A 27,656-nucleotide genomic window follows, 5' to 3' on the forward strand; every position below is an offset into this window, starting at 1 on the left:
AGCTGCACTGAAGAGGAACACAACATGGCAAGCACAGCTCTGAAGAGGTGTTGAGGAGGTGGCACAGGTTTGGAAAATAAATTACTTTTTGTAAGGGTAGAAAAACAAAATGAAGAACCAGCAAGAGACTGAAGGAAGCAGAACAGGAAGGGAAACAGAAGATTAGAAACCCCATTTCTCCGAAGGAGAAAGAGGACTGATCCACAAAACCTCTTTCCCACTCTCATTAAGCTTTTCTGGAATGCATATTAAGAAGACAGCCTGACAGCATTTGGGAGCAGCAGAACTACTGCCAATTACTGCTTCCTTATTTGTGTATTCCCAGCTCTTTGATTTGCCAACTTTTATTCACACTGGTTGGATCTTCCAGCTTCTCCAACATAGAGCTGGTAGTGAGATTGCAAATCAGAGCACACCAGAAATGTGCTCTTTAGCAAGAGATTGCCTGCATGCAGATTCACCCTGCAGTGGAGAATTTGCCAGGGTGTTTGAGGAAGATGCTTTTCAGTCTTAGTGGTCTCAGGAGGTGTGCCTCCTCCTGCACCTGGGACACATTGCAAACAGCAAGAACACTTCTCAGGCTCTGTTCCTCTCAAGCACTCAAGTCAGTGGCAGTTGTGCTTCTCCAAGCAGCAACCTTTTCTGAGATGTTTCTTAAGCCTTCTTTAGTACATTTGCACCTTTGCTTTTTTTTTTCCTCTCCTTTTTATGCTCACAGTGGTTTGGCTCTTTGATGTTTACTGGCCCTGTTCTCAGACAGAGCAGTTCAGCCATCCTTCATGACCCCTCTTGAAAGGCTGCTTTCATCTGAGGATGCATGACAAGCACTGACTCCAGCCACAAGCTTTCTGAGCAGTGTAACACTGGGGGGGCTACTGGGTGCAGTGGGGCTCTCTCTACATCCAGTTTCTTCAAGACCTTCCTGCAGGAGGAGGGAGTTGCCAAGAGGAGTTGCCTTCAACCCATCCTATGAATGCTTTATGAGCAAACAATAAAGGAGAATTAGCAGCAATTAAAGGTCCAAAATGCCATTTCCACATGAGTCATAAACTCAGCTATTAAGAAAAATTCTACCTGAGAGGGACTGAGTGCACTGTGTGTGCTTTGCCTGTTGAAACCAAATGACACTGCACAGGAGGGTGGAGGAGGGTGGCTTCAGACCCTACTCTTATGAGTGCTGCCAGCATGAGAATGTCTCTGGTTTGAGTGCCTGGCCTACAGTGAATGTCACACAGTGAGTGTGACTGTGGATGCCATCTCAAAGAGCAAGTAGTTAGCTCAAGGTGGTTTTCCTCTCTAAAACAACACAAGGCAAGAAAGGCTCCTGGATGAGGTGTTCCACTTTGTACTGAGCTAGAGCAGCAGTTGGTAGATACTTTTGTGCAGTGCATGTCACTTCCCCCTGCCCCTTCAGAGAGAACAGCTTCATTGCTTCCATAATGCTCATGTTTGGTAGGAGAATTAGAAAGCAGCCAGACGGCACTCCTGGAGCTCTGCAGCCTCCTCTAGATTCTGCAGATGGGAAATTGTTTCAAAGCTTTCATCCACTGTGCTGTAGTAATGCCATTATTCTCCAACAGCAATCATCCAAATCCATTTGCATGCAACTCACACACAAGCCTTGTGTTGAGACTGCAGAATTCCAAAATCCCCCTTCACACATTACAAACTACCCCCAGAGCCTGACTGCAAGAGGACAAAGGCTTTGCTACACTTCAAGGTTGCCCTAACTCCATACCACTGTAAGCTACTGCCCCAAATTTCACTGCCGAAGAGACTTTGCCTCTTGCTTGCAGTACATGAAGGCAGGTTGCCACCTGGCCATCATGAACACAGAACTAGGCAGAGGCACAGACTCCACACCTTCTACCCAAGATTCCTGCTTTCACACCAGCCAGGAAAGCAGCTATCAGCAAGCACATCTTGAATGAATGTGCTTGCACAGAGCTAGCTTCTTACTGAAGGCAGCAGCCTTTCCACTTGAAAAGTCTGTGTAACAGCTGCAGGAGTTTTCAATTTGTAGTCACCACCACTGTTTAGAGAGACAAAACACGTCCAACTGAGGCAGGAACTTGACAGAATGCTTATTTTGGGACATTTTGGTGTTTTCCCTCCCTGCTGTCTTCTACAGTTATCAATCTGTGTTTCAGCAGCACCCAGGAAGCTATTTGTGGACTTAAGTCCTGCTGTGCTACATGGTATGTAGAAAAGGTCTATACCATCTTGTTATTAAGTTCTTATTGCCTTCCTCATCTAAGGATCAGAGGAAAAGAACAGCTGAATGAAGAGAACAAAGAATAAGGACATCAGCCAGCTGGATCTCACAAGTATTTTGCTAGTGGTCAGGAAGCCAAGTCCCCCAGGTCTCCGCTCCCCCATCAAAAATTACTGCTGCCAGCTTGGCTGGCAGAAGGAAGTGTGTGCCTACCTTTCAAGCACTACCATGCACAGTTCTCTGCTGCAAGCTGCCAGTGAAAGCAGCTTTAAGCTAAGACCTGGGACTGCACTAGTAGTGCAGGGAAGCAGACATACTCCATGCAAATATTATTGCTTGTTACACTGACAAAGTTGGACAGAGCTTGACTGCCTTGAAAGCATGGAAGAGAGAGGTGTTAAGCCTTGGAGGGCAGAGGAAACCCCTGTGCTGACCTGTCTGCTGTTAGTTTTGAAGTTTCTTTGCAGACTGAAACTGCAGACAGGAAGATACACACATGGCAAACCTAGGAAATTCTTACCTCTTGGATCTGTTTAATCCATGCATCCCTTCCAAGGAATTCCTGATGGAGGACTGCAGGAGCAGAATTCAAACTGAAGGCCACAGTGTCACTAGAACTTTCTTTAACAAATGGCTGGAGGTCTGAATGCAGCTGAAAGAGAAGAACATCTTTCTTCAGTTCCCAGGAGCAGCCTATACATATCCACCTACTCACTAAGCCAAGGTCCATATCCTATTTCCATACCTGCTCACCACATTCTGCCTTGACACTTGGTACTTTGGTTGCACTGTTTCAAGTTTAGGGGAGGGGTAGGAACATGTGGACAGCATTGCAGTGGTGGGAAGGTGTGGTAAAGAGAAACATGTAGAGAACCTCCAAAGAGATGGGTGAAGGACAGCTTGGAGAGCTGAGCAAGCGATGGGACACAGCCAGGTAGGTGACTGCTGAGCAGCAGGAAGCAGGAAAAACATGAAGGAAAGAATGATGCAGTCTTTGATGGGAAGAATATCAGTTTTTAATCTGTGAAGTGCAAGACTTTCTACTTTTCAGTACTCAAGGAAGCTGATGTAATATGACCCTCCTTCTGACAAAGGAAACGTTCCCCAGCCAGGAGCTTTCTAGGAACATGGTGCAATCCTTTATACACAGCAGCATGGCAATGGTGAAGGTGTTAAAGCACACACAAAACATTAACACTGCAGTCTGCACTAGAGGCAGTTCACTGGTAGAGTTGTACCTTCTAACAGCAGTAAAGCTGTGCTTTGTAAAACCCTTTCCTCTTCCTGGAAGAACCAGAAACTGTCTACACCAGCTCAGCTGAGGTGGATAGAAGCACTGCCTGCCAGTCTCAAGCTACATCTATACTTGCAAGCAGTGCAGTACAGTAGGAGCAGATCTTCAGAGCAAAAAAAGAGACTGCCAAGGCTCTGAGTTCCACACCAGAGCTGTAGACTGACAGACTTCTAATGGGCATCAGAGGCCTTGTGTGGGAAATCCCAGTGCTGCAGAGGTGTAGGCTGCTCTTGACTGGTGACCTTTCTCCTTATCCTCCCACTACTCGCTCTGGAAGTTCCCTCCACAGCAGATTATTCACAAGGAAACACACACAGGTCCTTCAGCCACTGCAGCTCATGCCTCAGCTCATGTGCTGCTGCAGACAGTTGAGCCTCTCAGTACAGATGTCTGTATGGTGGCTGCTGAGACCCAACACATGCTCACTCCTGCAACTCCTGCTGCTGGGACAGTGGCTTTAGGGAGAACATAGGAGCAGAGAAGGTAAAGTTTTAAGCTTCTACAGGAAGATGTGCTAGGATGACATTAACAGAGCCTTGATTAAAATAAGCTACATGGCCAGGAGTGTGATTTTGTGAGTTCATAAGCACTTTTCATACCAGCAGCTCCTGCAGACATCTTCTCGCACCTTCACTGACCTGCTGGCAGAAGTCTACAGCATAGTGGCAGCATACAAGAGAGCTCAAAGCAGCACATCTTACAAGTCTTTCTGTATTTCAGCCCCCAGAAGGAAAGCAAGAGGCATACCTTATGACTCATGGACATGTGCTTTCCATACTGGAATGCCATGTCCTGAATCTCAGCGCTGTGCTTTGCTAGCTCCATTGCAGCCTGGCAGCTCTTTGCCAGCAAGGCACTGTGTGACAGGAAAACCTGCTCCTTCCATGCAGATATGCTGATATCATCTGTAAGACAGTTCTCCTGAAAATGAAACAAAGGCAAGCATGAAAACACCACAACTGCAGCTGTGTCACCTTTTGTCACACAGTGTGGCACAGGATAACCTGACATGGGGCCAGCAAGAGAGCTCTGAGTGCCACGGTGCCAAACGAAGAAGGGCATTCTTTTGGGTGTGAGGAGAGGAAAGTAGCAGAAGGAATACACTGGCAGCTTCAGCAAACAACAGTCTCATTTTCTGCTCAAAAAGAACAATGCAAAACACGTGCAGCTGTCAAAAGATTCAACATGGACCCTTAATGACTGCATCATTGTACTGAACGTTAGCAGCCCACTACGTTCCACGTGAGGGACTGGGGAGAAAAAGAAAGGAAAGAGACAAACACACACACTCCCCCACCAAAAACAAAACCCAAACAGCATACAGCTGCACTTCAGCCTGAGAAATCCCTACAATTTCTCCTCTGTAGTCAAGAAAAAAAATGAAAATAATGATAAAAGATATCCCAAATCCTTCTAGAATTGCCCTGGGATGATGAAGGGCTGGGATGGAGGCCTGGCAGCTCTTCTACTCCCCAGATTAAGGGCAAGAGATGACTGAAAGCACAAAATAAATAAATAAAGGTAGGTGTGACTGAGAATGTCAGGTATTAGCTTTCCCAGGGGGCTGGTAAGAGATCTCTGTAGTGAACTTTGTCACCTTGGCTGTAAGTGCAGAGATGCTCAAAGCTTCTCAAAATCCTTTGTACCCAAAAAATATTAACCGGGATCACTCTCCACACTGTTTTAATTAACACAGCTCCAATCCTTCCTCCCCCCAAGCCCAAATTCAACTGCAGCTCTTTTGGCTCACAAGGTGTTAATATGCCACTATTTTACTAATGAGTCTTCAAAGCTAGGCATGACTTGTAATTTTTCTCACATATGCATGTTACTGTCACACCTTTAGCTACTCTTCAGAGAGGGGGGGAAAAAAACCCCACAAAAACCATAAAAGCCCACAGTTGTTTCGCTTAAAGAGATCACAGGATCACAGAATGGTCAGGGTTGGGAGGGACCTCAAGGATCAGCCAGCTCCAACCCCCTGCCATGGGCAGGGACACCTCACACTACAGCAGGTTGCTCAGAGCCACGAGCAGCCAATAATAAAATCAAGGGAAAATAATAAAATCAGTTAAAAAAAAATCAGTTTAAAAAACCAAAATCAGTTAAAAAAAACCAAATCAGTTTAAAAAAACTAAATCAGTAAAAAAACAAAATCAGTAAAAAACCCAAAATCAGAAAAAAAACCACTAAATCAGTAAAAAACCAAAATCAGTAAAAACCCCAAAATCAGTAAAAAAACCCAAAATAAGTAAAAATAATAACATCAAAATACTAAAATAAAAGTAAAATTTAAAAAAATAAATAACAATAAAAAAATGAAGTAAAAATAAAAATAATAAAATAAAGTAAAAATAGATAAAAAGAAAATTCAATAAAAATAATAAAATAAAAATTAGAATGAAATTGAAATAAAAATAATGTAAAATAAAAATTCAATACAAATAATAAAGTAAAAATAATAGAATTAAATAAAAGAATAAAATAAAAATAAAGATTCAATAAAAAATAAAATAAAAATAATAAAATGAGATTGAAATCAAAATAATAAAATGAAATAGAAATTAAAATAATAAAATCAAAATATTAAAATGAAATAAAAATAATAAAAATAAAGTTTAAAAAATAAAATTGGCACCAAAATAGTCAAATGAAATAACAAATAATAAAATAAAATAGAAATAAAAATAATAAAATCAAAATAATAAAATCAAATAATAAAATAAAATAGAAATAAAAAGAATAAAATGTGATTAAAATAAAATAAAATATAAATAAAAATAATAAAATAAAAATATTGAAATGAAATAAAAATAAAAAAGAAATAATAATTAAATGAACTAAAAATAAACTAAAATAGAAATAAAAATAATACAATAAAAATAATAAACAAAAATAATAAACTAAAATAGAAATAGAAATAATGAGATAAAAATAAACTAAAATATAAATAAAAATAATAAAATTAAAACAAAAAGAAATAAAATAAAATTAAAAAAAATAAAAATAAAAATAAAAATAAAATCAAAATCAAATAAAAATCAAAATCAAAATAATAAAATGGGATAAAAATAATACACTAAAATAGAAATAAAAATAATAAAATCAAAGCAATAAAATGAAATTAAATAGAAAAATAAAAATAAAATAAAATAAACTATAAAATAAAAAACAAAAATAATAAAAGTAATAAAATAAAAAATACTAAAAGCAGTGATGAGGAACTACAAGGGGGGGGAGGAGAGAAATTCAAGCATAGCAATGTGTAGAAGTTTGTAGTGTCTCAGTTCAGCCAAATCTGCAGCCAAAGGATCTTTCAAACCCCTCTTATGTAAGCAGCCTTTCCCCTCCACGTGACGTCAATCAAATCCCTCCGAAGAGAGGCAGCAGTAACTCTGTGTGACCCTCGAGTTTTCCAGCAAGGTAATTATCTGTCATGAAATCAGTAACAAATGAAATAGAATCCATCCGTTCGGCGCTGATTTTCCTCCCTCATGGCTATCACCCAGAAGTGCTGCGTTACAAGGGAGAGGATAATTTGAGCCTAATGGAAAAAGTAGGAGGATTCTGCAATGCCAAGGAACACAGAGCTGTATCAAAATGCCTTTGCTTTCAGACATGCTATTAACTTCTACAAGGGAAGTGAGGAACAGAGGAACCACATGTTTGCTATTATGCATATGATAACTTACAAAGCCGAGCCTAAACTTTCCTCCTGTTTCATTTTACTGCCATATTTTTGTTTTAATATCTTAACTCAGCCCAGAGCATGTGCAAACTCCCAGGACTGGCAAACTATCAAAATGAGCATTTAATTCAAGTAGTTTCCTATATATCAAGTCTTTTTTTTTTCCTTCTTCTTTCCCCCCTCCCCTCTCTTTTCCACTCCAGATATAGATCAATTCATTTTACATTTCAAATCAGGAGCTCTTGGAAGACGCAACACAATCTTTGCCTTTAACGACCAATCTGCTCAGTGAAAAGAACCAGTATTTACTGAAAATTTCCTGGATGACATGGAAAATTGGCAGGGGGTTGGGGTTTTTTATATATATATATAATGATTTGTTTTCAATCCAACTAAGACAAAAACATTCTAGAAGCAATTGTGATGAAGTTACAAAGCCTTTCAGAAGGGCCACGAGTTGAAAACGTTTGCTCGCTGGAGCCTTTGAGCAGAAGCAGAAAGGCAAACATCAAATATCAACTGCAGGAACGGGAGAAGCTTGAATAATGATTGCAGCTTAACCAAGGAATCACAGAATGGTTTAGGTTGGAAGGGACCTCCACAGATCCTCTACTCCAACTTCCCTGCCATGGGGAGAGACACCTCTCAACTAGACTCAGCTGCTCTTGGCCTCATCCAGCATCACCTTGAGCACCTCCATGGAGAGAGCACCCACAACTTCCCTGGGCAACCTGTTCCAGTGCCTCACCACCCTCACTGTAAAGAATTTCTTCCTAGTATCCACTCTAAATCTCCCTTCCTCAGGCTTAAAGCCATTGCCCCTCATCACTACAAACCCTTGCAAAAAAAGTCCCTCCCCAGCTTTCCTGTAGTGCTGCTCTAAGGTCTCCCCAGAGCCTGCTCTTCTCCAGGCTGAACAGCCCCAATTCCCTCAGCCTGTCCCCATAGGGGAGGTTCTCCAGCCCACTGATCATCTTTATGGCCTCCTCTGGACCTCCTCCAGCAGTTCCATGTCCCTCTTGTATTTGGGGCACCAGAGTTGGACCCAGTGTTCCAGGTGGTGTAAGTTGATTGTAATCTTTGGACACGAGTGGCAGCCCTGACCTTCAGGCCGCCTTTTCACCCAAAGCCTACACTTTGTAGTTTGGACTGCAACTTCAAATGAAGATGAAAAGTTAAACATCATCTTTATTTTTCCCCTTTCACACAGATCTAATGACTCCATATGCAGGCAAGATGGGGAATGACCAAGCTGAATGCACTAAAATGGGACGGCTCTAGGATTGCAAGCGGTCTGAAAAGTGATAATGAGAGCTGTCAAATAATTACATCCATTATTTGTCTTTAAGAGTAGATAAGGTCAGTCTTGTTAGCTCAGTTTTCCTGCTGGGTCATCCAAATGAAGCAAAAAAAGACTGTTGTGGGTTGGGGTTTTTTTTGTAAACATGAACTTAGGATCTCAGAGCAGAAAGGTTAATTTTACAGAGTTATTTTTGTCTACCATCTCTGTAGACATCTAGTAAAGCTTAAAACAAAGTTGCTGCTGAATTAGTCTGTTTTAAGCTACTGAGGAGCTTTGCAACAACTGAGGTAAAGGCATTTAATATATGAAGTGCAGTTTTCCTGCCTCAAAAAGGCACAGCAACAAAAGAATAGGTGAGAAGATATCCTTCTGCAAATAACATCACTAACAGCCCTGCACCCTACCCTCAAAAAGAAGTAAAGTTTGACATTTGAGACTTAGTTGCAGAGCAGATTAAAGCATTTCTCTTAGCTCTAGGAAATATAGCTCACTTCTTTTTTTTTCCCAGTCAAATTGCAATTAGAGATGGAGTGAAGATACACAAAGGATACAATTAAGGGAGACAGAGGGACCTGGGGTTGTTCAGCCTGGAGAAGAGAAAGCTCCAGGGAGACCTAATAGCAGCCTGCCAGGACCTGAAGGAGGCTAAAAGGTTGCAGAGGGACTGTTTACAAAGGCCTGCAGGGATAGAACAAGGGGCAATGGTTTGAAATGAGAGAAGAGGAGATTTAGACTGGATGTTAGGACCAAGTTCTGCACCATGAGGGTGCTGGAACACTGCAACAGGTTGCCCAGGGAGGTAGTTGAGGCTCCATCCCTGGGGATATTCAAGGTGAGGCTGGACAAGGCTCTGAGCAACCTGATCTAGGGGAGGATGTCCCTGCTGACTGCAGGGGCGGTTGGACTGGATAAGCTTTGGAGGTTCCTTCCAACCCAAACCATTCTGTGATTCGGAGAGGTGTTCAGCAGGGTAGTGTGAGGAAAGCAGAAGGGATCTCTCTCATACTCAGCATGGAACCAAATTTCTTAAGAGGATGAGATTAAAAGAAATAAAGCAGAAGCAGATCCTGCCATGCCACCAGGCTGGTTGTGTTTCGAGTCAGCTGGGCTCCCCTTAGAAAGGACACGCTGTACTTTTAACGCTCCTCCAACAGAAAAAGTCACAGAAACAAAGCCAGTCTGCTATTTGTAACTGGGCCAGGCCAGGGTAAACATCATGCAGCTGTGCTCAGTTTATCTCTCACTTCCCTTGCAAGCTACACATGTGGAGTCCTTCAGTAATTCAACAGAAAATTAACGGAAAAAGAACGACTACGAAAAAGTAGATCAAGACCTGCTGCAGTGGCAGGGGCCCAAAAGTGTTCACAGCATTTCTCATTTATACAGGGGCCATGGTTAAAATAAAATGCAGTTTCATTGCTGAGATGAACTTACAGAGTCATAAATCAGTTTGGCTGGAAGAGACCTTAAAGATCATTGAGTCCAAGCATTATCTGAGTACCAAGCCTGGTGCTAAACCATGTCCCTCAGCACCACATCTCTGCCTCTTTTAAACACCTCCTGGGATGGACATTCAACCACTTCCCTGGAGAGCCTGTTCCAGTGTTTGAGATCCCTTTCAGTGAAGAATATCCAATATATATCCCCCCTGGTGCAACCTGAACTTGTAGAGCTTTATTTCTACACACACAAAAGAGTAGCTGGCTTCAAGCTGACATTTTCAGTATCTCTGAGACCTACTTGTGTTTAGAAATCTGCCTGAAAATGGAAAACTAAATGTTCAGCTGGCTTTGCAAAAATCTCAAAGACATCACCTATTCTAACACACAACTCTGAGCAGAGCACTTGAGGGCAACCCCAAAGGCTGAAGTCCACAGGTTAGACACAGCAGGTACAGAAGGTCCCACTGGGTGCTGCATGGCCAGCCCATGGCCCCAGGCATCTCCCAGGCTTGCCATTACCCCTTCCCTGCTAGAGGCTCTTGCTTCCTCCAAGGGAAAAGCTTGGCTCATCACTGTGATCCTTTCCTACCTAACTGCTGTCAATAAAAATGAGAGCTTCAACGAGGTTAGTTTTAGTAACATGTCTTTGCTGCTGCAGAGCAGGTGAGAGTACACTCATAGCTGCCCTTGAAGAAACGCAAGATTGATTGAGCCAGCAAGGCCAGTGGCATCCTGGGGTGTAGCAGAAGGGGGGCGGTGAGTAGGTCCAGAGAGGTTCTGAGAGGACACATCTGGAATATTGTGTCTGGTTCTGGGCCCCTTACTTCAAGAAGAACCTCAGGGAACTGCTTGAGAGAGTCCAGTGCAGAGCCACAAAGATTCTGAAGGCAGTGGAACATCTCCCTTGTGAGGAAATGCTGAGGGAGATGGGGCTCTTTAGCTTGGAGAAGAGGAGCCTGAGGGGTGACCTCATTCCTGTTGATAAAGATGTGAAGGGCAGTGTGGGGAGGATGGAGCCAGGCTCTGCTCAGTGATCTCCAATGATAGGACAAGGGGCAGAGGGTGCAAGCTGGAGCAGAGGAGGTTCCATGGGAAGATAAGGAAAAACTTTTTCACTGCAAGGATGCTGGAGCCCTGGAGCAGGCTGCCCAGAGGTTCTCTGGAGCCATTCAAAACCTGCCTGGTTGTGTTCTTGCGTGACCTGCCCTGGGTGATCCTGCTCTGGCAGGAGGGTTGGACTGGATGATCTTTTGAGGTCCTTTCCAACCCCTAACATCCTGTGATTCTGGGATTTGGTGTGAAATGCTGGCAGTTGCTGGTTTTGCCCATGCTGTGTGCATGCTGACTTTTGGTCCCTCTTTGAGCATTTCTAGACATTTCCATCAGAGTTCACAGGTGCCATGAGGATGTCACTGCTCAAACTCACTAGGGTACTACAGCCAATTCTGCCTCACTCTCCCTCTTGCTTTTACAGCCATGAGAAATTCATTACATTTACTGCAGTCACACATTAATATCACCAAACTTCTTGGGTATGTAAAACTATTGGAACTCTTACCTCAGATGATTTTGAATTTTCATAATATATACCCTGGACTAAGTCACCAATAGCACTTGAAATGAGCTCCACAACCTGTAAAAGAAAAGGAGAAAAAAACCTTACCTCTGCAATTATCACTACATTTACTAACACAGCTGCTGACAGATTTCCAGAGGGATAAATAACCTTCCTTGCAGAAAGCCTGGAGAAGACTCGAAAGGGACCTCAGAGCTGCCTTCCAGTACCTGAAGGGATCCCACAGGAAGGTTGCAGCGGGATCCTTTATATAAGGATGTCTAGCAATAGAACAGGGGGGAATGGCTTGAAGCTGAGGGAGAGTAGGGTTAGACTGGAGCTGAGAAAGAAGTTCTTCAGGACAAGGGTGGTGAGACTCTGGAATAAGCTGCCCAGGGACGTTGTGGATGCCTCCTCCCTGGGGGTGTTCAAGGCCAGCTATGATGTGGCCTTGAGCAGCCAAGTCTAGTTGAGAGGTGTCCCTGCCCATGGTGGGGAGTCTGGAGTAGATCATCTCTGAGGTCCCTCCCAACCTAAGCCATTCTACAATGTACTGGGATAAATTCTGCACAAGCATGATCCTGTCTCTGTGCTAAAACCTCTCGTGCAGTCACTCCTCTATCAAAGTTTTGAGTTAATACCAATGAAAAGCAAGACTCTCCCCCTCCCTCTAAAGCATGAACTCTGCAGTGTATTCTCACAAGGACGTTCACACAACTAATAAATCCCAGTTCATGAATATGAGACACTGCCTCATCTGGGCTTTGCTTTGTTTTGTTTTGTTTTCCCTGCCAAGTAAATACTTCACAATACCTCTCATTGGGAGCTGTTAAAATTCTAATCTTTGTGGCTAATACCAAAAAAAAGTCAGACTCCATGGCAAGGTAACCTTTCAAACGTGATCATTCGGCACTCAGGTGCCCTGGGAGTGCGCTGGGGATGTATTTAGTGCATGGCCCCAGGCTCAGCTGTACCACATACACTCAGAGCCTGCAACACGGGAATGTTTAAATCAGATTTATCAATCTGTATTATCTTCAGGGTTCAGGCTTTTTTATTTTATTCAGGAGAAGCCTAAAAAACCTGAACTTGATCCAGAATGTAAAACAAGCAGGCCAAGCTCTCCCAGGAACTACTGCACAACTGAAAGCCATGCACACGAACCGCCTTAATTGGAACAAAACGCTCCAGATTTACTGCAAAATTAAATGCAGGCATTTCCAATGAGCACACCTTAAGGCTAGCCCTTCAGTTGCTCACAAAGTTTTCATTTCTTGGATGTTTCATTTCCTATGCATATGAGCCTGGTTCCCCTTTTTCAGCTTCCTAAAACTCACCGGGGCTCTTATTGAATTAAAAGATTTGGTTTCCCCCGGTTTTATCGTTCTCGTAACCCGAGACGAGAAACAAAACGATAAAGGCCCCTCGGAGAAAGGCATTTTAACATCCAGGCATACTTCATTTGATAATAAAAACACATTTGAATGCCAATTTTGAGTACTAGCAGAAAGATTGTGTGTTTTCTCTTTGCTTCCCTCCCCTGAACACTGGTTCCTATCCATATTCATACCCACAGAGCCAGAGCTAACTGTGGAAGCGCCGCTGATTAAAAGTCAGGGCGGGTTGTTGGGTTCGGGTTGTTGGGTTTTTCTCCCCCCCCCTTGCAATGCATATGGGTTCATTTGCAAGACCTATTAAAAAAAAAACCCAGCCTCCAAATAAAAAATGTAAAGGGGGGGGAAAAAGGGGGGGAAAATAAAGGACTAAAATCACATTGCCCTTTAGGAAACTAGAAACCCAAGAAATAGTGTGGCAACATGAGCTGCAGAGGAACCGAGAGGACAATGATCCTACAGTGTTACCAGATGTGTTGAGTTATTTAAGTGGGGAGCAGAGAAAATGAGGGTGGTGGGTTGTTTTGGGGTTTGGTTTTTTTTTTCCCCTCTTTTTGCCTTTTTTTTTTATCCCCCACCCACCCCTTTTTCTCTCTCTTTTTTTTAAGGTATCAGATAAGCCTCATTCCCAAATCCAGGAGGACCGAGCATCGCCAATGGGTCTATGAAAGTCTGTAACCAAATGCCCAGGATCAGATTGTATTACAGTTTATACAAGCAACATCCCAAGATTCTTCTGATGGCTGGGACACATAATACAGATCAATCACTCACTAAAAAATGTTATGGTTTGTGAAATGGTCTGAGCTCAGAGACCTACACTGGTAATACGAAGAGGAATTTACAAAGACACTGAGTCCTACTGGAAATGTCAAAGTGATAGTATGAACTTTGAACAATGCAGCTGGCTCTGGATAACCAGACCTTTTCCTCTCTTGCCTGAAACTCTACACTGAGCAGGACCCTGTTTTGAGGTTTCTTCTTTCCATCTCTCCTCTCTCCTTTTAGTGCAACTCTACTCTCAAAGGCAATTTTAACTGGCTTAAAACCATCTCAGCGAAACGCTTGTGAACAGTTGTACCTCTTCCCCTTCATGTTTATAAAGCACCTTAGGAGAATTACACATCCACCAGTTAGAAGAATCCATATAGTGAATACCTCTAGGCATTGACCTCTTCAACACTGTATGTTAGTGAGAATCTAGCATTAATTGTACCTCCTTTCTTTCCCAGCATCTCCTTGTTGTTTAAGGTAAATTCAAGGCCATACAGATCACTACCAGGAATGAAATCCCAGTTTCAGGAGCACAGTGGGATGCTTGCATGAGGCTCTGCAACTCCATCAGCCCTTAATCTGCGCTTTGAAAAGCATCTGCTCCTTAACATCCAGCAGCCAGGGGTCCTGAGTGCTGAGGAATGCAGTGAGAAATGAGGAAAGCAGGTAATTTTCCTCTGTATCCCAAGCTGGCATACAGGAAGAAAAACTCTTACAGATTCAGTAGTATTCATGCAGTCAACAATCCACTGACTAGGGTCTTAAGTAGCACTTTTCATCAGAAAATCAGAAAGCAATCAACATCCCCTGAAAAATGTATTGCCTCCTGTTTTATGTAAGGGGAAAACTGTGACAGGGAACTGATTTTTCCCCCAGGTCACGCAGCGTGGCCCTGGAAGAGCAGAAAACTGTATCAGAGCTGTCTCCATCCTCATCAGTATCTGGACACTAGGAAATATCCTGCCTGGATATTAAGAAATACTTCTTCACTGAAAAGGTTCTCAAACAGTGGAATGGTTTGCCCAGGGCAGTGGTGGAATCACCGTCCCTGGAGATGTTTAAGCAGCCTGTGGATCTGGTGCTTAGGGACATGGTTTAGTGTTATGCTGGGTTGAAGGTTGGCATGGATGATCCTGAAGGTCTCTTCCAATCGAAGATACTCTGATTCTGTGTCTTTCTGCCTGACCAGTGCCCTGTTCCACTTGCTGACATTACTGAGATGTGAGTTGGAAGAGCAGGAAAGGCAGATGAAAAATCAAGTGCTCCAAACTACTTTTCTTCTCTCTCTCTCACTTGAAAGTTGAGCTCCACTTTAAACAAGTTCAAACATGGGGAAAGGCAAGAGAGGGTTGCCAAAATCAGTGCCTGAAAACAGGCAGCCTCAAAAGAGACCAAAGGCAGCTTATTCAGCATCTCTCTCCTCACTATTTTTCCACTCTTCTACCTATATTTGAGAAGCCTGGTCCTCCCTAGGTACTCCAGGTGAGCAGCAGTAACACTGTACAGAGAGAAAATAAACTTCCACTCTAGTTGTCATTTCCCACTCTGCATCAGCATCTTCCAGAGCATCTGCAGGGCTAGGAGCAGCTCAGGGGATGCCCTGCTGCTTGCAGGTGACAAATGCACATGTAAATAATGTCACACCTTTTAAACACATGTTCTGCAACACTTCTGCCAGTGCTTGGCTCCTGGTTTCTTTTTCTTTTTTCCTAAGGAGGTACAACTTCAGCACCTTTGGTAGAGATGTGACCTCTTCTGCCTTTAAGAGGTCAACACAAAGGCCATCCATTTAGAATGGACAGAGGGAAAAGAGATGGATTGTCAAAGCCAAAATCTCCCTGACTATCTAGGCAGGCTAAGTGTATAAGATGATGCAAATTCTGGACACAAGCATGTGATTGCTGATTCCATAGCAAGAGAGAATTCAAGCTCTGACCTCTCTGATTTATCAGATATGAAATAGTCCAGAAGACTGTGCTACCCCTCAAGGCCAGAAGAGCTCTGCAGGTTTGAGGAGCAGAGAAATTTCATTCATCCTTTTCTTGTGTTGTAATTTCCTTGTCAAAAAGGCACAGCTTTAGCCCTCCAAGGCTATTTAAATTTATTCTGAGTCTAGTTTCTCAAGCTCAAGATTTTCTAAATATTGACTGAAGGGAAAAAAACCCAAACCAAACAGTGGCAATTTTCTTAGTGGTTCAGACAATGGCTCAGGATGTTCAACCAACCACACATTGAATTTCCTCCCTCCTTTCCCTGAAATCAAGCTAAATCTTTCAGGCACTTTTCTGAGGATTCCTTTCTAAGATGTACTTCAGGGCTCAGAATTCCCAAAGCATTTAGAACAGAACAGAATAGAATAGAATAGAATAGAACAGACCAGACCAAACCAGACCAGGTTGGAAGAGACCTTCAAGATCATCGTGTCCAACCTATCATCCAACACCACCTAATCAACTAACCCATGCAACCAAGCACCTTATCAAGTCTCCTCCTGAATACCTCCAGTGATGGTGACTCCAATCACTCTCTCTGTGTAAAACTTCCTCCTAACCTCCAGCCTAAACCTCCCCTGGCACATCCTGAGACTGTGTCCTCTTGTTCTGGTACTATTTGGCATAAGGAATGACAGAGAACAGGGCCACACGTCCACCATCAAAGGTACAGCAGCCCAGCTCCTCCCTGCAGCTGACCTTCCAGGGAAATCCAGCTCCATCTGTGCAAAACAGAGGTGCATGTTTAATTGAAGTCAAACCTCAAAGCTAGAAGGACTGCAGGGAAATGCCCTGGCTTGCTTGGGGTTTTTGTTCACATGGGGCTTTTCAATGCCACCCTTGTTCTAACCCTGGTGGGATTGAAGGGGGTGATGTGTGCAGCCATTCCCTGTACTGCTGACCTGCACCTCACTGAGCTTTGCTCACCTGAAAGCAGGCACCAGATCTGGATGGCTCTTGTCCACCCTGTTTGTGAGGCTTGCTCTGGGAGCTGGGCCTCTTCCTCGTGGAGCTGTTGCTTCCGTCTGTGCTGTTTCAGACAGCTATTACCCACCCCCGTTCTGCATCCTCAGGTCCTCTTTAGAGGCTGCTGTCAGGTGAGGGAAAGAGTTGCTGTCAGTAGTAGTTTGGAAAGTGAATTAAAAGGAGGCTAGAGAGAAAATGATTGTTTCTTGGGCAATTGTGTGGTTGCATTGAGTGTGTGACGTTCAAAAAGGGATTGGATGTGGCACTCGGAGCCATGGTTTAGTAGTCAGGAAGTGCTGGGTGACAGGCTGGACTTGATGATCTCTGAGGTCTTTTCCAACCTTATTGATTCTATGATCTATTCTATGAAATCACAGCATGTAAGACATTAGGGTAGAACTCCTTCTTTGAAGGTAGAAGACATGATTCAGACTCCTTCAAGCACAGTAGGAAGAATGGATTCTGGGCTCCATTCATCCTCCACGAGATTCTGCACACGCTGGATGAAAAGCAGGAATCACTGCCCTCAGTTTAGCAACTCAGGCACTTTGCTGCCTTCACTTGTCTTTGAAACACTTTGTTTAAAGTTCACTGCATCATAACACTGCATATGTATTTTAATCTGGTTTTCATTCTAGCTTAAAACAACAACAAGACAAAAAAGAAATGATTGTGAGTTCCATTCACTGTGTGGTGGTTTAATTTGAGGCTCAGCAGCTGAAATGGAATTGATTACACAGACCACGCTGTTGCAGACCGGTAATACAGTGTCTCTCCAGGCTCCACCAGATATTTTCCAGGGGAACATCAAGGAAAGGATGAAGCTTTGGTGGGAAGACAGGAAACAGCACTAGGAAGAGCACAACAATGGATGCATCTTTGTTTCTCATCCTTCCCCGTTTCTGTTGGATGATCTTCCCTCGCTTTGCCAAACTTCTTTCACGAAGGACCACAAGTAATGCCTTCCTTTTCTAGTGCTGAAACAATATCCTTTCCTCACACATCTGCTCTGACAGACCCTACTCCTTGCTGCAGATGTGTAGACTTGAAAACACAGCAAGCAAAGAAGAAAATGAGGTAGCCAAGAGACATAAAATACAGAGAGAACAATTCCTTCAGCTTGCCTTTTGCTGCCCTCCCCGAGCAAGCATTCATTGGGGGATTTTCTTCCACACTTGGGGAAAAAAACCCAAACACAAGCCCCCAAACTAAAACTCAATATTCTCCTGCTTTTGACACAGAAACATTGCAGCACTAGGAAGCTAAAGACAAAACTCAGTAAACAGCTGAAATTGGATTTTGATTGTTCAATAATAACCGGGGAAAAAAATATGGAGGCAAACACTCCAAGGAGTTCCAAGAGCGCTGGGATTCAATTTCCTTTCCTGGTAATCTCCTCAAACATCATTAGTCATACAGGTAACTAAGTGTGCCAGCCTCCAGAATGTTTTTTTAGAGTAATGCTTATTGAATCCTATTTCCATTAATCCCATTTGCCAGCTGAAATAATCCTGAGCTCTACTGCTTTGTAAAGCTGTCCCTCTCTTAGCTGAAACCCACAGAACGGGCTCCTGGCAGTGGCTTTCTAGCAAGCTTCAAATGCTCTGGGAAAACACAAGGCATTGGCTTTTCAAGGGCTGCTTCCTGCAGGATTCTTGGTGGTGTGCCCTCTTGAAGGTCTTCAGAACAAGTTTCTGGGTTTGTAAAGCAAGCCAGAAAAGTGGCACTGACCCTTGGGAACCTTTCTTTAGCTGATCCAAGATGTGTCTCTGTTTTAATACAAATCTATTTGTGAAACATTTATGTTCTTCTCTTGACATCACTCAGGGAAAGCAAAGGCCTGAGACAAGAACTGCTTTTCTTAAATGACATTTACAAAATCAAACTGTTGATTCCAGCTGACTTGTTTGTCAATCCCCCAAATGTCAATTTACATCCACAGAGCAGCTGGCACAGGTCCAGAAAGGGCAGGCTCTCCATAGCCTTCACTGGGCAGCAAACAAACAAGTTGTTCAAAGGTCCAAACTGAGTCTTCCCCATAGGACCACACCTGATTCTACAGAAGAATCATGGAATGGTTTGGGTTGGAAGGAACCTCCAAAGGTCATCCAGTCCAACCCCCCTGCACTGAGCAGGAACATACTCCACTAGATCAGGTTGCTCAGAGCCTTGTCCAGCCTGAGCTTGAATATCTCCAGGGATGAGGCCTCAACTTACCTCCCTGGGCAACCTGTTGCAGTGTTCCAGCACCCTCATGGTGCAGAACTTGTTCCTAACATCCAGTCTAAATCTCCTCTCATTTCAAACCATTGCCCCTTGTCCTATCCCTGCAGGCCTGTGCAAACAGTCTCTCTGCAGCCTTCTTGTAGGCCCCTTCAGGTACTGGCAGGCTGCTATTAGGTCTCCCTGGAGCCTTCTCTTCTTCAGGCTGAACAACCCCAGCTGCCTCAGCCTGTCCCCAGAGCAGAGGTGCTCCACCACCATCCCCACCATCATCTTCATGGCCCTAGCTGACGTGAAGCAATTCCTTTCTGAAGCAGAGTGTACATTCAGACTGGTGCAACAGGAAGACAGAGGAAGACTTTACATAAATAACTTATTGATGTTTATGGGAACACAAAGCCTATTTTGTAAACAGCACATTTATGCCTCTAGGAATACATAAACTTACCATAAGGAAATGCATCCACCATGGAAGCACTGCATCTGTGCTCCTGTTTATTTCTAAACAACTAATGCTTAATAAAACAATGCTCTATAACATAGTCTTCTGGCAGAGCTCTGCATTGACAGACAAGAGTCTTAAACTCAATTCCAAGCTTTCAGGCTGCAGATTTTGAAGTGCTTCTGTGAACAGTTTAATCATTCCAACAAGAGCTCGCTGACTGATAGTGGGAAAAACAGAGTCATTCTTAAGATCTCAGTAACAACCACAGAGAATGGCACCAGCACATTTTGCTGGCCTTTCCTTTGGTCTTTTTTTAACCCCTTTTTCCCTTTCTTCTGGTTTGGTTGGGGTCTTTTTGGTTGGTTGGTGTTGGGCTTTTTTGGTTTTTCTTTGTGGAATCATAGAACCACACAATAGAGTAGGTTGGAAGGGGCCTCAGAGGTCAGCTACTCCAATTTCCCTGCTGTAGGAAGGGACACTTCTCAACAAGACTTTGCTGCTCCAGGCCACATCCAGTGTGGCCTTGAACAACTCCACAGAGGCAGCCACAACCTCCCTGGGAAACCTGTTTCAGAGTGTCACCACCCTCATACTAAAGAACTTCCTCCTAAGATCCAGGCTAAACCTACCCTCCCTCAGCTTCAAACCATTCCTCTTGTCCTGTCTCTAGACACTGTTAGGAAAAGTTCCTCTCCAGTCTTGCTGTAGGATCCCTCCAGGCATTGGAAGGCAGCTCTAAGGTACCCCCAGAGTCTTCTAGAGGCTGAACAACCCCAGCTCCCTCAGCCTATCCTCGTAGCAGAGATGCTCCAGCCCTCGGATCATCTCTGGACTTGCTCCAGTAGCTCTGTGTCTTTCCTCTTTTGGGGACACCAGAACAGGATGCAGTATTTAAAGTGGGCAGAGTAAAGGGGAAGAATCACCTTGCGTCCTCATACCTCAGATATACATTAAAAAGCCCCAAAACATCTCCCCTCAAACCCTTCTTCTGCATAACTTTAGCAAACATAGCAGAAGTATCACACACACCAAAGCACAGAATGTCAGGGGTTGGAGGGGATCTCAAAAGATCATCAAGTCCAACCCCCCTGCCAGAGTAGGATCACCTAGGGCAGGTGACACAGGAACACATCCAGGTGGGTTTTGAATGTCTCCAGACAAGGAGACTCCACAAGCTCTCTGGGCAGCCTGCTCCAGGGCTCTGCCACCCACACAGGCAAAAAGTTTGTCCTTATTTTCCATGGAACCTCCTCTGCTCCAGCTTGCACCCTCTGCCCCTTGTCCTATCATTGGAGATCACTGAGCAGAGCCTGGCTCCATCCTCCCCACACTGCCCTTCACATCTTTATAAACACAAATGAGGTCACTTCTCAGACTCCTCTTCTCCAAGCTAAAGAGCTCCAGCTGCCTCAGCCTTTCCTCACAAGGGAGATGTTCCACTCCCTCCATTACCCTTGTAGGAGCTCTAGTATGAGTACCAGTTTAAAAGAACCCCCCCAAAGCAGGCTTCAATCTTGTTAACATCATTACAGTTCCAATCTACAGCAGCAGCAAGAAGAGGAAAATTACTACGAATTAACAACAACAATTCCTATATTTAATGTTATTTAAAAATCAAAGTGTTACCTAAGGCAATTACCTTGCAGCCTTTTAATATCTACAGGGAAAAGCCTAAGGGAAAATAATTGACTTTGCTAATTTTACCCTTGGCAATTATAAAATAGCTCTGCATTTCATTACCACTCCAGAGTTTCACATCTAATTGTCAGCCCCGAGAGAAGCACGGAGATAAATGCATCACACACAAGCTCAGACAAGAGTTTAACAACACAATAAAATTAGCTTGGTAGCAGTAGTTTCAGTTAATGCTAACCTCCCTCTTCACTTTAAATTCCAGTCTATGCAGCAGCTATCCACATCTACACAGGCTGTAGCCAGCACAGTCAGTACCATGGATGATAAAATGCTGCTCAGGTTCACAGAATCACAGAATGGTTTGGGTTGGAAGGGACCTCCAAAGGTATCACAGTATCACTAAGGTTGGAAGAGACCTCGAGGATCATCGAGTCCAACCTGTCACCACAGACCTCATGACTAGGCCATGGCACCAAGTGCCACGTCCAATCCCCTCTTGAACACCTCCAGGGATGGTGACTCCACCACCTCCCTGGGCAGCACATCCCAATGACCAACGACTCGCTCATGAAGAACTTTCTCCTCACCTCGAGTCTAAACCTCCCCTGGCACAGCTTGAGACTGTGTCCTCTTGTTCTGGTGCTGGCTGCCTGGGAGAAGAGAGCAACCCCTTTCCAGCTACAACCACCTTTCAGGTAGTTGTAGATGGCAATGAGGTCACCCCTGAGCCTCTTCTTCTCCAGGCTAAGCAGCCCCAGCTCCCTCAGCCTCTCCTCACAGGGCTGTGCTCAAGGCCTCTCCCAAGCCTTGTTGCCCTTCTCTGGACACCTTCAAGTGTTTCGATGTCCTTCTTAAACTGAGGGGCCCAGTTTAAGAAGTCATCCACTCCAAACCCCTTGCAGTCAGCAGGGACATCCTCCATGAGATCAGGTTGCTCAGAGCCTTGTCCAGCCTCACCTTGAATATCCCCAGGGATAGGGCCTCAACCACCTCCCCTGGGCAACCTGTTGCAGCGTTCCAGCACCCTCATGGTGCAGACCTTGTTCCTAACATCCAATCTGAATCTGCTCTTCTCTCATTCCAAACCATTGCCCCCCATTCTATCCCTGCAGGCCTGTGCAAACAGTCCCTCTGCAGCCTTCTTGTAGCCCCCTCCAGGCACTGGAAGGTTGCTCTTAGGTCTCCCTGGAGCCTTCTCTTCTTCAGGCTGAACAGGTGAGGAGAAACTTCTTCACTCAGAGAGTGGTTTGCTATTGGAATGTGCTGCCCAGGGAGGTGGTGGAGTCACCATCCCTGGAGGTGTTCAAGAGGGGATTGGATGTGGCACTTGGTGCCATGGTCTAGTCATGAGGTCTGTGGTGACAGGTTGGACTTGATGATCCTCGAGGTCTCTTCCAACCTTAGTGATACTGTGATATTGTAACACCCCCAGCTCCCTCAGCCCGTCCCCAGAGCAGAGGTGCTCCTCCATCCCCACCATCATCTTCACAGCCCTAGCTGACATGAAGCAATTCCTTCCCGAAGCAGAGTGTTCATTCAGACTGGTGCAACAGGAAGACAGAGGAAGACTTTACATAAATAACTTATTGATGGCTCCCAAATAAATACCAGCAATAACAACAATAAAAAGAGGAGGGGGGTTGTGGGGGGGGGAATGCAGTACTGTGATTCTTACTTTTCAAAGAAAACACAACATTAGGAAGGGGGGGTTGGGGGGGGGGGGGAAAGTCACAGTTATTTCACACTGCTGAAAAACAGATGCCAGATTTGAAAATTCATCATTTAGCAGAAGAATAAATACAGTATGGTTAAATCACTGCACCTGTCAAGAGATTTCTATAGCTCCTACTTCCATTTCCCTTAACTTTGCTGAGTGGGGTTAGACGTATGAAAAAGAATAATTTACTAAGTCAATCAGTTTCCATAATGGCATCCCACTTATCATATGTAGAAGCTAGGAAAGTATTTAGATGTCAGAAAAATGGAAAGGGGGGGAAGAAGAAGGAGAAGGGAAAAAAAAAAAAAGGGTGTTAAAATGTTTTGGCAGAATTTTTCTGACATGCAGTATAATGATTGCTTTGGAAAGGGGGAAAAAAAACACCACACACAGAAAGGAAGGGGAAAAAAAGTCTCTCTCTCTGCACTTGTGCTTCAGATCCCTGTAGGCTGGCTTCCTGGCAAGCCCTCAGGGATCACACAGTGCTGCCTGCACTGCCTAATGGTGGACGAAATGCAAAGGGATAGGTGCTGCACTTGAGCAAAGTTTCCTCGCCTCCTGAAACACAGGCTTGAGGGAAGGTGAAAGCCCTTGGCCTGCCTTGAAAATCTTACTAAGACATTCAGAAAACACATTGAAAAATAAAAATAGAGTAGAGTAGAACAAAGCAGAGTAGAGCAGAGTAGAATGAAGTAAAGTAGAGTAGAGTAGAGCAGAGTAGGATGAAGTAAAATTAGAATAGAGTAGAGCAGAGCACAGTAAAATGAAGTAAAATAGAGTAGAGCAGAGTAGAATGAAGTAAAATAGAGTAGAATAGAGTAAAGTAGAGCAGAGTAGAGCAAAATGAAGTAAAATAGAGTAGAGCAGAGTAGAGCAAAGCAGAGTAAAATGAAGTAAGAGTAAAGCAGAGTAGAGCAGAGTAAAGCAAAGCAGAGTAGAGCAGAGCAGAGTAAAATAAGTAAAACAGAGTAAAGTAGAGCAGAGCAGAGTAAAATGAAGTAAAATAGAGTAAAGTAGAGCAGAGCAGAGTAAAATGAAGTAAAAGAGTAAAGCAGAGTAAAGCAAAGCACAGTAGAGCAGAGTAAAACAAAGCAGAGTAGAGCAGAGCAGAGTAAAATGAAGTAAAATAAAGTAAAATATAAAAGGAATGGGTGCTAAAAAAAGAGATACAAATCAACAGTAATTAATCCAACCGACTGCACCCCATTTTGTTATGACCAAAATGCTGCACTCGTTAGTATCATTAAGGCTGGGAAAGACCTCTAAGATCATCAAGTCCAGCTATCAACCCAGCACCACCATGGCAATTAAACCATGTCCCCAAGTGCCTGCAGTCAGCAGGGACATCCTCCCCTAGATCAGGTTGCTCAGAGCCTTGTCAAACCTCACCTTGAGTATCTCCAGGGATGGGGCTCAACTCTCCCTCCCCTGGGCAACCTGTTGCAGTGTTCCACCACCCTCACGGTGCAGAACTTGCTCCTAACATCCAAAACAAATCTCCTCTCATTTCAAACCATTGCTCCTTGTCCTGTCCCTGCAGGCTTTTGCAAGCAGTCTCTCTGCAGCCTTCTTGTAGCCCCCTTCAGGTACTGGCAGGTCTCCCTGGAGCCTTCTCTTCTCCAGGCTGAACACCCCCAGCTCCCTCAGCCTGTCCTTATAGCAGAGGTGCTCCAACACCCTGATCATTTTCACAGCCCTCCTCTGAAACCAATCCATTAGGTCCATGTCCTTTCTGTGTTGAGAGCTGGATGCAGTACTCCAGGTGAGCACTTACCAGAGCAGAGGGACAGAATCTCCTCTCTCCATCTGCTGGCCACACTGCTTTTGATGCAGCCCAGGCTGCCACTGGCCTTCTGGGCTGCAAGCACACGCTCTTGGCTGATGTCCAGCTTCTCAACCACCAGAACAGGATGCCACTGAATATATGTTAAATCCACCACATTAACCACTCACCCAATGCTTCAGAATGCACACTTGAAATCTCCCCACAGTAATTCTACAGGGGAGTGGTAAACATGCTCACAGTAGCAGCAGCAGCCTGTCAGTCTCTCTCCAGCTCTAAGCATGCTGATCATTAAAGGATGCTCCACATCATCACTGCTGAGCTTTTAAAGAGCCTCTTGTTTGGAAGATTCACTAGCAGTTACTTGCTCTGGCAGTAAAAGAATGTTTTCCTTCTTACCTTGGTATTCTGCAGCTGAGCAAGGCTTGTGCAAGCATTTGCTAGGAGGAAGTCTCCACTCAAAACAGCCATTTTATTCCCAAACTGCATGTCCTTCAGAGGGCCATCGCAGGGCTTGAGCTCCCCGATGTTCACTATGCCACGGTGCACCAGGAAGGCTGTGTGGATCAGCTCTGTAATCTCAGCCAGGCTTCTCTGGCTGAAAGCAAAGGAAAAGTACAATTAGTGCTGCCACCATGAACAAAACCTAGGTTCTTAAGGTGTCTAAAAAAACCACACAGTGTGTGGTATTTAGGAGCTACTGTGCAGCTCTTCCATGTGCTTCCAGAAGCCACAACCAGGAGGTGTTAAGCACAGGCTACTATCACTAAGCATTTCCAGGTAAGCTTGTGGGTGCCAGGAGTTCCATTTGGAGAAACATTGCCCTTTGTTTGAATCCTTTCACAGAATAAAGCAAAGTAATCACTAGCCCTCATGATGCTTGCTTTTTTGGGTTTGTCTTCCAGAAGCTTGAGGGACACCGACGTGAAGAAAATGCCAAGCAAAAGGCACTGATGGGAAGGAACAAAGGACAAATCAGCAGGGGAGGCATGAGCAAGCTGATCCAAACACTGCAAGAGTGCCTCAGTCAATGACTGCTCAAATTAGAGTTAAATTAATAACAGGATACCTTGCAGCTCAATCATATCAAGGGGGAAGGGAGCAGGGGTTAGAGGAGAACCAGCTGAGCATTTGAGAACTGAGCACCGATGCTACTGCACAGGCTGCTTTGGCCAGAAGCAGCAAAGGTGACTGCCCAGCAAAGGGCCAGACCCATTTGCATTTGGGCAGGTTTCCAAATCACTTCTTATTCCAACACACAGTCTCCTACACTCCACATTTTAGGGGCCTCAAATCCCTGTGAGAGGTTTGCCACAGAGGTTATCCCATGGAGGTTTGCCCCCCATTTATTTCCATTTTTGGGAGGAAAAGGCATGAAATTGGTCATTAGCACAGCTCTCTCCTCCCCTTCTCCCACAAGTCAATCCTGTAGCCCCTCATGGTTAGTGACTGTCACTCCAAGGAGCACAGGGATGTCACCTCAGCTCAGCACTACAACAGGGTGATGAACAGACATAATAAGTGAGCCAGGGGAGGGAGGAACAGAGCAGTGCACTGGAGGATGCTCTTAACACTGCAAAGCTGCACAGGCTGCACACAGCCCATCCAACCTCCCAGCACACTCACATCTTCTCTGACTCAGGCAGTTCCCTTTCTTGTCATGGAGACTTCACATATGAGCAAAGCCACAATGCACACCCTCAGCCAGACAGATGACTAAAAGGCCTTAAGGTTCAAATGAAATTGCAGCCTGGGACAGAGGCATGTTTGCTGCCTGTACTTATGCAAAAGGGGCCAAGCACTGATTCATTGAGTGACCAAACTGCTCCACACCTTCACACAGGCATGCACCTGCTGATGGATGCTCGGGTGAGAGCGTGTCTCCATAGGGGCACAGAGCTCAGCAAATGAATGCTGTTTCTCCTGGATAGTGCAGATGTGCTGCACCCACCCTGGTATTAATCTAAAGTAACCTTCTGCCTCAGATGTATCTGACCTGTGAAGAGCCCCAGCAGCAACTGTTTCAGGCCAGTGATCTGTGCCAATTAGCAAGAGAGAAGCACCCCTAGAGTCACTCAGCCTGGGCAGGCATGCAAAAGGTAGACAAGCTGTGGGGGGAGGGTAAACAGAGATTCCCAATATAGTCTATCATACACAAAAAACAACTTAGCTGTTTTTAAAGCTGCCTTTATAATTCACAATCTTTACTCCATGCAGAGAAAACCAATCTGAAAAGAGCGCTGCAACCACTCTCCATGGCTGGACTTGATTACCTTAAAAGGGCTTTTCCAAGCCCAAAGATTCCATGGTTCTGTGATTCCACACAACAAACCCGAAGGTTGATGCTGTTTTTCCAAGGGCTGAGGGAGGAACTTGCACAGCCTCTACAGCCACAGTGTTGCAATCACACTTGAGGCCTAACAAAGGGTTAATACAATTTCCAGCTTGGAGAAAAAGACTAACAAGACATCTCGATGCTCCTGCTGTCGTTGTCAGGGCAGCCCTTGGAGGAAATGTCCATATCAATTGGGTTTATCAGATGGACAGCTGATCAACATTAAACAGCCTTGCTCTGGGCAGATTGAGCCGAGCTACCTGCTCGGAATAGCAATGAGAGCCCTCTGCTCCCTGCTGCCAGCTCTGCCACTGCCGGCTGCCGCCGAGCCCAGGACATATGGGGATCCCTGGTGACGAGCACATCGAGCTGCAGCAAGGCTCATTTCCCCCAGCTGAAAGCAGGCATTAATATCCTGAGGAGACCAGGCCCACCCCTCTGACCCCCAACTACTGAAGCAAAACAACGACTGTCCTATTTCTTCATTTAATAAGCTTTTAATGAAGGGAAGCAAAATCCCCTCTTTGACTTCGGCATCGCTCTCCATGAAAAGGTTACACAAATACATCAGTGTCAGCCTTTCCAAATGCTCAGGATCTGGATGCTTTCATTTCTTTTCCTGTTCAGATAATTTGTGCTAACAAGAACCGTGTTAGGCAGATAATCTGCATCTAATTCTGATCTCCTAACGTTGCTCTTCCACCCTCTCTCCCTAGCAAACTCAGAATCTAAGAACCAAAGCCAGTGCAGAAATCCCAGGCAAGAGACTTCTTACTGTGGTTCTGTGATAACCTCCACAATAGCCAAGCACAGTAGGAACTCTATGGTGCTGCTACAGGTACAGGAGGGCTCTTGGCGTGACTTTGGAAAGGCCAGCATCCAACAACCTGCACTGT

The 27,656-nt window shown here is 44.6% G+C and overlaps 1 protein-coding gene across 2 annotated transcripts in view; it reads right to left on the bottom strand.

The window, feature by feature from the left end:
- Positions 1-27,656, bottom strand: part of PDSS2 (decaprenyl diphosphate synthase subunit 2) — an 80,661-nt gene that overhangs the window by 6,644 nt on the left and 46,361 nt on the right. Inside the window, exons 3-6 of one of the 2 annotated variants that reach the window (XM_068160478.1) lie at positions 24,825-25,023; positions 11,501-11,575; positions 4,257-4,430; positions 2,736-2,867 (exon numbers count right to left, since the gene is read on the bottom strand). In XM_068160478.1, coding sequence (XP_068016579.1) covers positions 2,736-2,867; positions 4,257-4,430; positions 11,501-11,575; positions 24,825-25,023 — 580 coding nt within the window. The remainder of the gene's footprint in view (positions 1-2,735; positions 2,868-4,256; positions 4,431-11,500; positions 11,576-24,824; positions 25,024-27,656) is intronic. The other variant, XM_068160479.1, reaches the window with a different exon arrangement.

The sequence above is a fragment of the Melanerpes formicivorus genome, unplaced genomic scaffold, assembly GCF_026170545.1.
Source record: "Melanerpes formicivorus ecotype bairdi unplaced genomic scaffold, bMelFor1.0.p_v2 SCAF_50, whole genome shotgun sequence".
Taxonomy (NCBI): Eukaryota; Metazoa; Chordata; class Aves; order Piciformes; family Picidae; genus Melanerpes; species Melanerpes formicivorus.